Below are 12,147 nucleotides of genomic sequence, written 5' to 3' on the forward strand. Positions count from 1 at the left end.
CTCCAGACATCACTAGATGTCTCCTGGAGGACAAATCCACCCCTGATGGAAAACCTCTGGCTTAAGCAATGCTGGCAATTTCAAGGCAACGGCTTTCAAAAGGATCTGTGACATGCCCAGGGAATGTAGCAGAATTTCATGGGGGCCTTTTTGTCTTTTGCTGTGGGCATGGGTGCAGCTGACATGTGGGTGGGGGCCAAGTGTGCTCTTGTGAAGTGCAGAGCTGGCTCCTGTGGACCATGTACAAATCTGTGAAACAAGTCTGTCATGTGTGAACTGAGATCCTAAGTCAACTTCACATAGAAACACAAATTAACCCTGCACGCTTAGAATTTTATACAGAATTTTCCAGAAATGCAATGGTATTTTGTTTTGTCCAAAACTTTTGCAAGAGTTAGTCACCACTTAGGAAAATCACATCCCATAGAGGAATGCCACTCGGACTATTTCCATGACCGATACCATATCCCATATGCCAGACGGCACTGGCAATGCCCCAGGTAGGTGTTCAGGCACAATGGCCCATACAGTCACGTGGAGAGATACCGCACCAACTCAGTCCACATCACTCTACCATAAATTACTTTTGTTTTAATTATGCTTTACAAAAAGGGGCCGTATATCGATTTTTTACAGTACATGTGTGTGGGTTACATTACCTATGAATTCATTTTGCAGTAATAGAGGGAACGGCACAAAACATGTGTGGTTAAAGGGGGCACTGGGCTTGGCAGATTTGAGAACCATCAATCTCCAGTATTTGGGAAGCACCATTTCTTTAAGAATCAGAGGTCGCTTTAGACGTTTCTACCCCCAGTCCCCCTTTCTGTGAATGCACTATGTGGACTTACCACATTTTTGTACCTGTGGTTCAAAAGTCATCTGTAGAGTTTCTCTCCTACGAGGATTCTCTGATGTCAAATAACACAGAAGCACCCATGGAAGACTCTTCAACCCCTATGACGTGAACTGGGTTTTTTTCTTGCATGATTTCATGGATGTCAAACAAGGCAAGCGCTCGGCTCGAGGGTTGTCCTGCCTTTGTCCCACCCCCAGGGTTCTCGCTGGAGTGTGTGTGCTGATGCCGGGCAAGGTGTGAGCCCCGGGCAAAGGACTGCTCAAGCCGTCGCCGGTTCCGGCCCTGGGACTCCTCTCTCGTGTGAGTTATCTGGTGTCGGATGAGGTGCGAGCTCTGAATAAAACATTTCCCACAATGATTACACTTAAAAGGCCTGTCGCTTCGGTGAGCCCTCTCATCTGGATTCAAAGGTGGGTCACAGCCGAGGGCTTCTGCCCACTCATGCTTTGTCAGAGCTGGCGTCTGCTCGAAGATCAGCCTCTGGCGGCACTCGTAAGGCTTCTCCCCAGCATGCTTTCGCTGGTGCTGGGCCAGGGAGGAGCTGTGCCTGAAGCCCTTCCCACAGTGGTTGCACTCATAGGGCCTCTCCTCTGTGTGTGTCCTCAGATGCAGGAAGAGGCACGTGGTCCGTGAGAAGGACTTCCCACACACACTGCAAGTGTATGGCTTCTCCCCGGTGTGTGTCCGCTTATGCCGGCCCAGGGAGGAGTTCTGGTTGAAGGCCCGCCCACAGTCCTGACATTCATAGGGTTTCTCTCCGGTGTGAATTCTCCGATGGACAGTAAGGTGTGTGCTATGGCAGAAAGACTTCCCACACTCAGCACATTTATAGGGCTTGTCTCCCGTGTGGATTCGCTCATGCTGAACCAGGGAGGAGTTCTGGCTGAAGGCTTTCCCACACTCTTTGCACATATAAGGCCTCTCTCCCGTGTGAATCCTCTTATGCACTGTGAGATGTGCGTTATGATTAAATGACTTCCCACAGTCTGTACATTTGTAGGGTTTATCCTGTACTTGGCTTCGGGTGAGTTCTGTAATGGGAATGGCCTGACTGGAAGCTTTGCTACAGTCACTGCTGTCACACGGCCCTTTGCCGGACGAGCCTGTCTGCTGGACTGAGCTTGAGTTCCCTTCCGAGTTTATAGCCTGTGAGTCGTAAGCACAGAGATAGTCTCTCCTAGAAGTCTCCGAGGATGGATCTGGGTTTGCATTCAGGACACTGTTTTCCCCAGGTCTGAAAGTTTCATAGCTTTTATCTTGAACTGGCACTTCCTCAAGGCTAACTTCCAATCGCCTCAAATTATCCTGTTCCTTCTCAGGCACCTGTACCTGGCGCTCATGTTCCCAGTGTTTCCCTAGGGTGGTGGGACAGGGAGTGTCCCTCAGGAAGCCTTCCCTTTCCGCAACATGGGATGGCTCCTCCTCAAGAAGGCCCAGCTCCTTGGGTGACGCTTGGCTTTCGGGTCCAGGTTCCCAGCCTGAAAGAGTACCAAAGAGCTGAGGGAGTTGGCGGAAAAAACACAGAGAGGACACGCTGGGCCTCCATCCTTACTACTCCTCCCACCTCTAGGAAAATCTCAGTTCTGCTTCCTGTGCAGACACCAAGTGCCTCGTCTGCAGAAACAGTCTCATGCTTTCATTCGTTCGACAAAAATCTCCCAAGTACCTGCCACAGGCCCAGGCACTGGCCTTAGACAAGGGGCTGGCAGACTACAGCCCCCAACTACGAGTATTTTTTATGTTTTTAAGGGCTGCAGGAAAAAAAGAGAAGGGTGTATGACAGAAGCAGAATTCTAAAGATGTCCCTGGCTGTGCAATCAGGCACTCATCTAGGTACTGCTATGAAGGGACTTGGCAGGTGACTCATCAGCTGACCTGAAGCCTTAAAATAGGGAGAGGATGCTGGGTTATCAGGATGGGCCTAAAGTGGCCCCCAGAGCCCTTAAAAGCAGAAGGAGGTAAAAGGGAGAGGCTGGCTGCACAGGAGGACTTCAGTCGGGAAATGGGTGCACTTCCTGAGAACAACTCCTCCGCAAGAGTCTCAAAGGAAACAGGAGCCTCAATCCTATGGTCACACAGACCTGCATTCTGTCCTGACCACACCTGGAATTGGATTCTCTCTGAGTTCCCTGCCCAGTCAGGACCTTGACTTCAGTCTTGTGAGACCTGGAGCAGACAAACCAGTCAGGACTGACAGAAATGTGAGATAATGATTGGGTGTTGTTTTAAACTGCTAAGTTTATGGTAATTCATTTCAGAGAGAACAAAACAAATAGTGAGTATACTTAGCCCACACAGCCTAAAATACTCACTGTCTGGCCCGATGATGGGGAGAAACTGCAACCCCAACACATGAAAAGCCCAGTCCTCAGGAGCCAGGGAAATAGATACTGGGCAAACCATCGAAGGAGCAGGCTTGGGAGGCAGACAAGGAGCTCAGTTTTAGAAAACCGAAGTTTGGTAGGTCAGATACCCAAGTAGAGGTACCCTCATGTCTGTAGGACACCTTGGGAGGACCAGCCCAGGTGGCAGAATCCTCCAGAACAAGAACTGCATGCAGGCAGGCGGGCCCCCCCCTTTCTTACAGTGCAGCGAAGGCAAGGGTATCAGCTTCCTGTAGCTGCTCTAACAACGTGCTGCAAGCGTATCACCTTAAGAGACCACACTTCTCTTACAGTTCTGAGGTCAGAAGTCCCAAGTCAAGGTATCAGCAGGGCTGGATGACTCTTGGCTGCTCTAGGAGAGAATCTGTTTCCGTGCCATTTCCAGCTTCACGAGACTGACTACATTCCATGGCCCTTTCCTTCACCTCCAGAGCCAGCAGACCCCAACCCCTGATATCTGGCTGTTTATTTTATCCTTTGTAATAAACCAGTAATAAATAGTGTCCCTGAGTTCTGTGAGCTGTAAAAGCAAATTACTGAACCTAAGGAGAGGGTCATGGGAACCCCTGATTTATAGCTCGTCAGTCAGAGGTATGGGATGCCCTGACTTGTCAACTGGCATCTGAAGTGGAGGCATTCTTTTTTTTTTTTTTTTTTTTTTTAAATTTTTTTTTTCAACGTTTATTTATTTTTGGGACAGAGAGAGACAGAGCATGAACGGGGGAGGGGCAGAGAGAGAGGGAGACACAGAATCGGAAACAGGCTCCAGGCTCTGAGCCATCAGCCCAGAGCCCGACGCGGGGCTCGAACCCACGGACCGCGAGATCGTGACCTGGCTGAAGTCGGACGCTTAACCGACTGCGCCACCCAGGCGCCCCTGAAGTGGAGGCATTCTTAAGAGACAGAGTCCTCAGGCTGTGGGGTCTACACTAACTCCAGGTAGATAGTGTCAGAATTGGACTTAATTGTTGGACACCCAGCTAGTAACTGGAGAGTTGGAAAACGGTTTGTTGGTGTGGAAAAAACCCCACACATTTGGTGTCACAAATGTTATATGGGTAGAAACAAATCACGGTACTGCTAATTGGTGACTTTGGAGCCATTAAAATGTCCTCGAACTTGACAGTGGTGATGGGTATAATCTGTGAATATACTCAAAACCACTAAATTGTACGTTTTACATGGTGAAATTTATGGTCCGCTGGGGACCATGGCATCCAGAGGGAACTAGCCTGGTAGGAGTTAGCTCAGGGCCTGGGGGTGCAGGCCAGCACTGGGGACTGGAGGATGTCAAACGTGTGGGGCACTTCAGGCTCTTTTGCCTCAGAGGAGACATGGTACTTCTGCATCTGCTGCAGATTCACCCTTGCCCTCGGGTAATAGGTTATACCTCATTGTGGAGGTACATGTGATTCCCTGCAGGTCAAAAAGCCCTGGGTGGTGTCAGAGGCTGAGCAGCAGGTACTGCTGGCCGTGTATCCCACTGTCATAGCCTACTTCTTCCAACGCACTTCGGGGTACCAATTCACCAGTCCCAGAGAAGGGATTGTGACAGGCATAAGCCAATTATGACAATCTAGGCCTCCTTTCCAGACTCCCTAGTGGCATAAGGGCAGGTAGATGTGACCCAGTCCTGACCAAGGAGACCTCAAAGGACGAAATCTGGGTTCATTCAGATAAAAGGGGTGAAATGTTACTGGCACTATTCTTCCCACATCCACACCCCCTGCCTGGAGCACAGATGTGATGGCCAGAGCTGCTGCATCCATGCCATGACCTCAAGGAAAGGCCAGAAGAATCAGAACCATAAGCCTTGCCACTGAATACTGAGTCAGAGGCAGCAGTGGCTGCTTTGTGAAAAAAATTGCTTCTTTTTTTGAGTACTCTAGCCCAGGTTTCAGATATTTAGAGCTGAATACAATCGTTGTTGCTGAGAGAACACAAGGGTGTGGAGAACAGGTTTACAGAATCTGGACATGAAAGATGAAAATGGAGAAGATGGAGAGCAAGTTCACACATTAGAAATGATCCTGTGGCAAGGGCACACTGAGGTGGCAAGAGAGAACATGAGAGGGAGGACAGGGTGGGATTCTGACCACTGGAGGAGAGGCAGATGGTCTCTGTGCTCAGAGAAGGGAGAGCCCGGATGAGAAGAACAGAGAACACAGGAGCAGGGCGCAGACCTCCTACACAGAGAAAAGCTAACAGGGCAGGCCTAAGGCTACCATCCTTAGAGGGGCCAGTTTTGAGACTGGCCCAGGGCTGTGTGTGGGAATTTGGATTTCAAGAGAGTTCCCACCACCCTAACTGATAAGAGTGGCTCACTGTGCCCAAACTGTGCCCACAGTATGGTTTACGGTGAACACCTGCTCTCTCCTGCGAGTCTGGAATCTTGGTCTGTGCCAGGCACAGGGTGCCTAAGTGACCAGCGCCCAATAAAACACCCTGGCACTGAGCCTCTAACAAGCTTCCCTGGGAGCTAGCATTCCTCATGTGTCGTCACAACTCACTACTGTGGGAACTACGCATGTACAGTGTGACTCTACTAGGAAGGAACTGTGGAATCTTGGCTGGCTTCTGGACTTCACCTCATCTGCCTTTTCTCCTTGCCGACTTTCCTCTATATTCTTTCGCTGTAATCACTGGCTCTTTGGGGTCTTGGGGACCCTGACACACCACCCTTTCCAAGCAGCACATCTGTAGTCGCCTCTTGGGCTGCTCCCATTAGGAGTTCCCACTTGGCAGCTTCTCACCTGGACAGTGACCCTGGGCAATTCCTCTCTCCGCTGCCCACAGCTCAGCCCCTTGCTCCAGTTGGGAGATGACTTCAGGTTTTGGAAGCTCAGGCCCTGGAACAAGGGAAAGACACAGGATGTGGGGACCTGCCACAGAAAGAACCAGCTCAGAATCCAGCCCTACACTCCTGATAGGGCATGAGGACATCTCACAATAAGGTGACGGCTTTGCATTAGGACAGAAAAGGGCAGAAACCTCCTCCTGCCTGTATGTACCACAAGGAATGAGAATGCAAGATCCCTGTTCCCCAGCCCAAGATCAAGTCCTCATACCAGAGGCCCTATGACCTATAACCCATAAAAAAATAAGTCACTGTAGGAATCCAATCATCAGCTGGGGAAGCAGGCCTTACCCACAGAGAGCAGATGCCCAAAGGTCTCCAGCATCACGTCACGGTAGAGGGTCCTCTGGGCGGGGCCCAGCTGTCCCCACTCTTCTTGGGTGAAGTCCACAGCCACGTCCCGGAAGGTCACCGGCTCCTGAAATATCACACACACTCCTGATCAGCTGGACTGCCCCCGTCAGTGCTCTTAGGAAGAGAAGGAGGAATGGAGAAGCAGAAGATGGGCAGGCCAGTGTCCTGAGAGAGTGCACATTCTGAATAATGCCAAGTCAGGTCTCACTGGGCACCTACTGGACTGTCACATTTAGGTTGTATAGTGAGGGCATATGAAAGTATCCCAGCAAGATGGAAGCCACCCACAGCTGACCTACAACTGATCTCAGACAGGTGCAGGTGCAAACAGAAATTGCTGACATGCAGATCTGTGGGTTAAAGAAACAGTTAGTGGTCTAAGCTACTAACCTTTAGGATAGTTTGTTACATAGTAACATCTAACTGATACATTAAATAACTCTCAGATTCAAGGCAAGACTCAGTATCCTACCTGAAAAGAGGGGTTTATAGTTGGGAGTCAGAAACTCACCTATCTTCAGGGACCAGGCAGGCTCATCAAAGACTGAAGTGGGCTACTGGAAGAGCCTACAAGGGTACTTAACCTGTGAGAGGTGACACTGCAGGTGATGGGTAATATATGCCCTATTTGAAGGGGCAGCTGGGACTCAGAACCAACTGATCATGGGGGAAATTCAGGCCTCATTTGGTCAGAACTGCCCATCTCTAGTGAGTAGCTGAAAATTAGGCCACATTTTTAAATGAAACTTTTTAATTTTTGTAAGTTGATGCAATGTATCTAAAACATGTCCTACAAATGAAACCCTTCTGTGGGCTCGGTGTGGCCACTGTCAGAAGCTAGATATTTCTGGATCTGAGTTTTGACTCTGCTACTTCTTCCTCAAGAAGCATAGAGCAGGTGACCACTTCTATTGCCATGCTTCCCTGTTTTCAAAGAATCATTCCTTGGGGGCTGTGATGGGGAATAAGTGGTTGTGAAACACTTTCTACAGGACAAGATGCAAAAGAATAAAATCGGTCCTCTACTTCACACCATATAAAAAGTTAACTGAAAATGGATAAAAGACAAACGTAAGAGCTAAAACTATTAAGCTCTTAGAAGAAAATATAGTAATGAATCTTCACAATCTTGGATTGGTGAAGAGTTCTTAGAATCTGACAGCAAAAGCACAAGCAACAAAAGAAAAAAATAAGTAAGTTGGACTTCATCAACATTAAAAATTGTTGTGCTTCAAAGGACACTATCAAGAAAATGAGAAGAGGGAAACCTGGGTGGCTCACTTGGTTCAGTATCTGACTCCTGGTTTCGGCTCAGGTGAATATCCTAGGGTTGTGGGATCGAGCCCCACCTTGGGCTCTTGCTAAGCATGGAGCCTCCTTAGGATTTTCTCTCTCCCTCTGCCCCTCTTCGCCACTCGTGCTCTCTCTCTCTCTCAAATTAAAAAAATAAATTAATTAGAAAAATTAAGTGAAAAAATATCCACATACTGGGAAATAATAATAACAAATCACAAATCTTGTATGTGACTTGTATCTGGAAAATATAAAGGACTCTTACAACTCAATAATAATGACAACACAATTAAAAAGGGCAAAGGACCTAAATAGGTATTTCTTCAAAGAAAATATAAAATATACAAATACTGAATAAGCACTTGAAAAGATGCTCAATATCATTAGCTACCAGGGAAATGCAAATCACAATCACTTACTAAATACCTCAATTATAAAGGGGTATGTTAAGAAAAACACAAGAAGTCTTTAAAATTTTAAAGAAATTATAGTACAGGTGGCATACAGCTGTGACAAAAATTGTTCAGGAAGCATGAGAACCCTTTGGTTGGGAACAGAAGTCTCTGTTCTTTTCCCCGTGTCCTCATATCCCACTCAGGTCCTCCAGCTCTGATACATGCTCCCTGTGCCCCCTGCCTTTCCTGCCTCACCCCCTCAACTATCACCCACTCTGCATGGGTCCTCAGTAACAGCCCAGGCGCCAGGCCCACTGAGTACTGATCTCTCCAGGCCATAAGAGCTCTCAGTGGCATTACATGAATCCTTCATGTCTCCTCCTGGAATTCTAGCAGGAGCCCATTCCTTGCTTTTTCATGGCCCTCTCTGCTGCTCCACCTCAGACCCCTGTGGCTCTCCTCTTGTTCTGCACTACTGGTGCCTGGAGAGATGGGCTATCAGACTCCTTTACTCCACACACTCCCACAGCTGACCAGGCCACCCTGGCATCATCCAGCACCTGGTCACTGGCCCCCTCCCCGCATCCTAGTTAGCTCTCAGTATTTCTCCTACCCCCACCTTCCCAGATGCTTTAATGTTTTTTCTCAAACCCAAGCTATACTTGCTTTAAAAAATCTTGAATGGCTCCTTTTCACCTTTGGGTACAGGATGGCCTCTTTCAGCCTGGCTATGGTTGACTGAGTAATGGCCTCCAAAGATACCCAGGTCCTAGTTTCTGGAGCTGGTGAATGTTACCACAAATGGCAAAAGGGATTCTGTGAATGTGATTAAGGATTTTTAAATGGGGAAATCATCCTGGATTATCCAGGTGGGCCCTAAATGCAATCACTAATGTCCTTCTAAGAAGGTGGAAGGAGATTTAACTACAGAAGACAAAAGGCAATGTGACCACTATGGCTAGATGCCATGCTGCTGGCTTTGAAGACAGACAAAGGGCCATTAGCCAAGGAATACAAGGACTACAGCCACTAGAGCTAGAAAAGGTGAGGAAACCGATTCTCCCCTAGATCCTCCAGGGGTGGCTCTGCCCAGTATAACTGATCTCAGGCTTCTTACCTCCAGAACTGTAAGAATAAATGTGTATTGCTTTAAGCCACCAAGTCTTTAGTACTCTGTTACAGCAGCCACAGAAAGCTATACACTGGACCTCAACGCCCTCGACTTCCTTGCCTCCTGTGGTGGCAAGCCTCCAAGATGGCCTCCAGTGGTCCCCAGTCCTTGTGTAGTTATGCAGTCCCCTCCTATACTGTGCAGGTTTGACAACCAATAGGGTTGGGCAACCAATAGGATACCGTACCAATGAGTGTGTAAATTCTAACCCCAGGGCACAAAAGGCATTGGGGCTTCTACCTTGCCATCTCCTGGACCACTTACTCTTTGGGAAGCCAGATGCCATGTTGTGAGGACACTCAAGCAGCTCCACAGAGAGGCCCACATGGGGAGGGACTGTCATGTGAGTGAACTGTCTTGGAGGTGGATCCTCCAATCCCAGTCAAGTCTCAGATGACAGCGGTCCACACTGATATCTTGATGGTAACCTCATGGGCCTAGGCCAGAACCACCAGCTAAATCATTCAAGGGTTCCTGCTATCAGAACTGAGGTAATATTTATTGTTGTTCTAGACCACTAGGTTTTTGGGTTACATGCAACAGATAACTAATACACTTTATCTTACTGCTGACAGACTCTCCTTGAGAGAGTCTCGTTCCTCTGAACCCTTTTCTCAACTAGGCCTTGACCTCTGGGCTTCTATGTCCACTTTGCATCACCCAGTTTCATAGGAGTTGGTTTAGTCAGAGAAAAAAAAAAGAAAAAGAGTTGGTTTAGTCAGAATCCCCACCCACCATATCTAATTACTCTCTGTATCTTTTCAAAGTCCTCATCCCACAGAATCCTTCAGGTAATATCTGATCACTTAGCCTGCTTCAGCAAGAATCCCTAGGTCAGTTTGGCAAGAATTATACCCACCCCAGAACCCAGCTAGAAATTCCCACTTTTACTTATAGTATTTGGAATTGAGTTCAGTTCTATACTGAAGTCTCTTTCCCTCTATTGCAATAGTTTCTGAATAAAATCTGTTTTGACTGCCTTAATTACTGTTTTACACTGACATTGCTCATTCCCTGCCCCACCCCCTCCATCCACTGCAGACCAAAGTGTGATTTTTTTTCTCTTTCAAAGTAGGCTTCACATGCCCAGCTGGAGGCAAATTCATCACCAAGAGATCAAGACCCCAGCTGAGATCAAGAGTCAGACCCTCTGAGTGGCTCAGTCGGTTATGGCTCAGGTCATGATCTCACGGTCTGTGAGTTCGAGCCCCGCGTTCGGCTCTGTGCTGACAGCTCAGCGCCTGGAGCCTGCTTCAGATTCTGGGTCTCCCTTTCTCTCTGCCCCTCCCCGGCTCACCCTCTGTCTTTCAAAAATAAATAAAAACAAACAAAATTTAAAAAAAAATGTTCAACCAAGGTGCCCCACTAAAGTGTGATTTTTTTTTACGTTTTTTTTTTTTTAAGTTTTTTTTTTAACGTTTATTTATTTTTGGGACAGAGAGAGACAGAGCATGAACGGGGGAGGGGCAGAGAGAGAGAGAGGGAGACACAGAATGGTAAGTAGGCTCCAGGCTCTGAGCCATCAGCCCAGAGCCTGACGCGGGGCTCAAACTCACGGACCGCGAGATAGTGACCTGAGCTGAAGTCGGACACTTAACCGACCGAGCCACCCAGGCGCCCCACTAAAGTGTGATTTAATGCAAATCTGCATAACACATATCTGAAAACATGCAAATCTAAGGTTATCAATAATCTCACTTGGCATACAAAATCTTAAATAATGCAAATCCTGGTAAACAACAACAACAAAACACAGTAAGTCCAGAATTTCAAAGATGCGGAGCTTCAGGAATTATGAATTATTTTTGGTTTCTGCCACGTGGAGACAGCACTTTATGGAGAACATAGGGAGCGGCCACTTTGTCTACAATTGCAGGATCTTTGAAACAGGCACCTTCCCAGATGGCCTTGCAGGCACGGACCGCCCAGTGTGCAATTCGCCCACAGCCCCCGAGAGGGAGCGGTGCTGGGAAGGAGCCCCGGTAGTCGCTCCCGCCCCAGTTATGCCGTGCCTGGTGACCTGTCATCATCCTCAGGGGTTGTGCCCAGCCCCCTGGCCAGGGGCCTCGCGGAGCAGGGCTCTCGGGGAGTGTTTGCTGGCTCCGTGAATTAAAGCATTTCTATTCGGAAATACCTGCCATCTCGGCGCTCCACTGACACCATCACATGGCAGATGGCCTTCGCGGGGAAAGCAATCGGCGGGAGCCGGGCCAGCCTGGTCCTAGGAAATGATACTAAGCCCCATCCCAGAACAAGGAAACTGGCGTACTAGGGGAGCATGCGCACTGGGGGACCTGATGGCCCGGGTTCGAATCCAAACTCCACCCTCACCAGTCGGGCCAGTCAGCGCGCCCTGAACTGCGCCTCAGTTTTCTCATGTGTAAAGGGGGATAAGGCCCGGGCCCTGCTCACCGTGCGCTGCCAGGGTTAAAGGGCCAATACCTGCGGGAGACGCTGGACCCGCTGCAATCGTTATAATTATTACTTTACCTGAAGCCATTCCGTTGGCAGCCCTGTAGCCATCTCCAGTGCTGTCGCTTCCTCTTCGGGGTTCATCCTGGACCGACAGGTCGAGAACAGGAGCCCGAGGCGTCCGTAAACCCGAGAGCAGCCCCCGCCTCAGGGACCACTCCACTCGCCGCCCGCGGGACAATGGCGGCCGCGCTGGTGACGCTGCAACTACAACTCCCAGAAGGCCGTGCGGCGTGCCTCAGAGCCTGACCAATGGAAACCTCTGTTCGTCGAATCTTCGACCAATGAGAGCCTTCTGGCTTCGGGCCAATAGGACTGTCCTTCCTTCGGGCCTCCGGCCACTGGGGGCGCTCCTGCCGCAG

The 12,147-nt window shown here is 49.0% G+C and overlaps 1 protein-coding gene across 1 annotated transcript; it reads right to left on the reverse strand.

The window, feature by feature from the left end:
- Positions 1–571: 571 nt before the first annotated feature.
- ZNF8 (zinc finger protein 8) lies at positions 572–11,999 on the reverse strand. The gene is made up of 4 exons (XM_043600000.1): positions 11,804–11,999; positions 6,392–6,518; positions 5,997–6,092; positions 572–2,337 (listed from the first exon to the last, which is right to left on the reverse strand). Exons 1-4 carry the CDS (start codon positions 11,867–11,869, stop codon positions 899–901), a joined length of 1,728 nt encoding a protein of 575 aa, XP_043455935.1. The 5' UTR covers positions 11,870–11,999; the 3' UTR covers positions 572–898.
- Between the last annotated feature and the right edge of the window lie 148 nt (positions 12,000–12,147).

This window comes from Prionailurus bengalensis, chromosome E2 (genome assembly GCF_016509475.1).
Source record: "Prionailurus bengalensis isolate Pbe53 chromosome E2, Fcat_Pben_1.1_paternal_pri, whole genome shotgun sequence".
Classification (NCBI taxonomy): domain Eukaryota; kingdom Metazoa; phylum Chordata; class Mammalia; order Carnivora; family Felidae; genus Prionailurus; species Prionailurus bengalensis.

Excerpts from the sequence above, each read along its gene's own strand:
- ZNF8 (XM_043600000.1), bottom strand. The coding sequence starts at position 11,869 with ATGAACCCCGAAGAGGAAGCGACAGCACTGGAGATGGCTACAGGGCTG. Across the intron at positions 6,519-11,803 it reads TGCCAACGGAATGGCTTCAG|GAGCCGGTGACCTTCCGGGA; the intron begins GTAAAGTAATAA and ends GTGATATTTCAG. Across the intron at positions 2,338-5,996 it reads TGCCCAGGGTCACTGTCCAG|GCTGGGAACCTGGACCCGAA; the intron begins GTGAGAAGCTGC and ends GTACTCTTTCAG.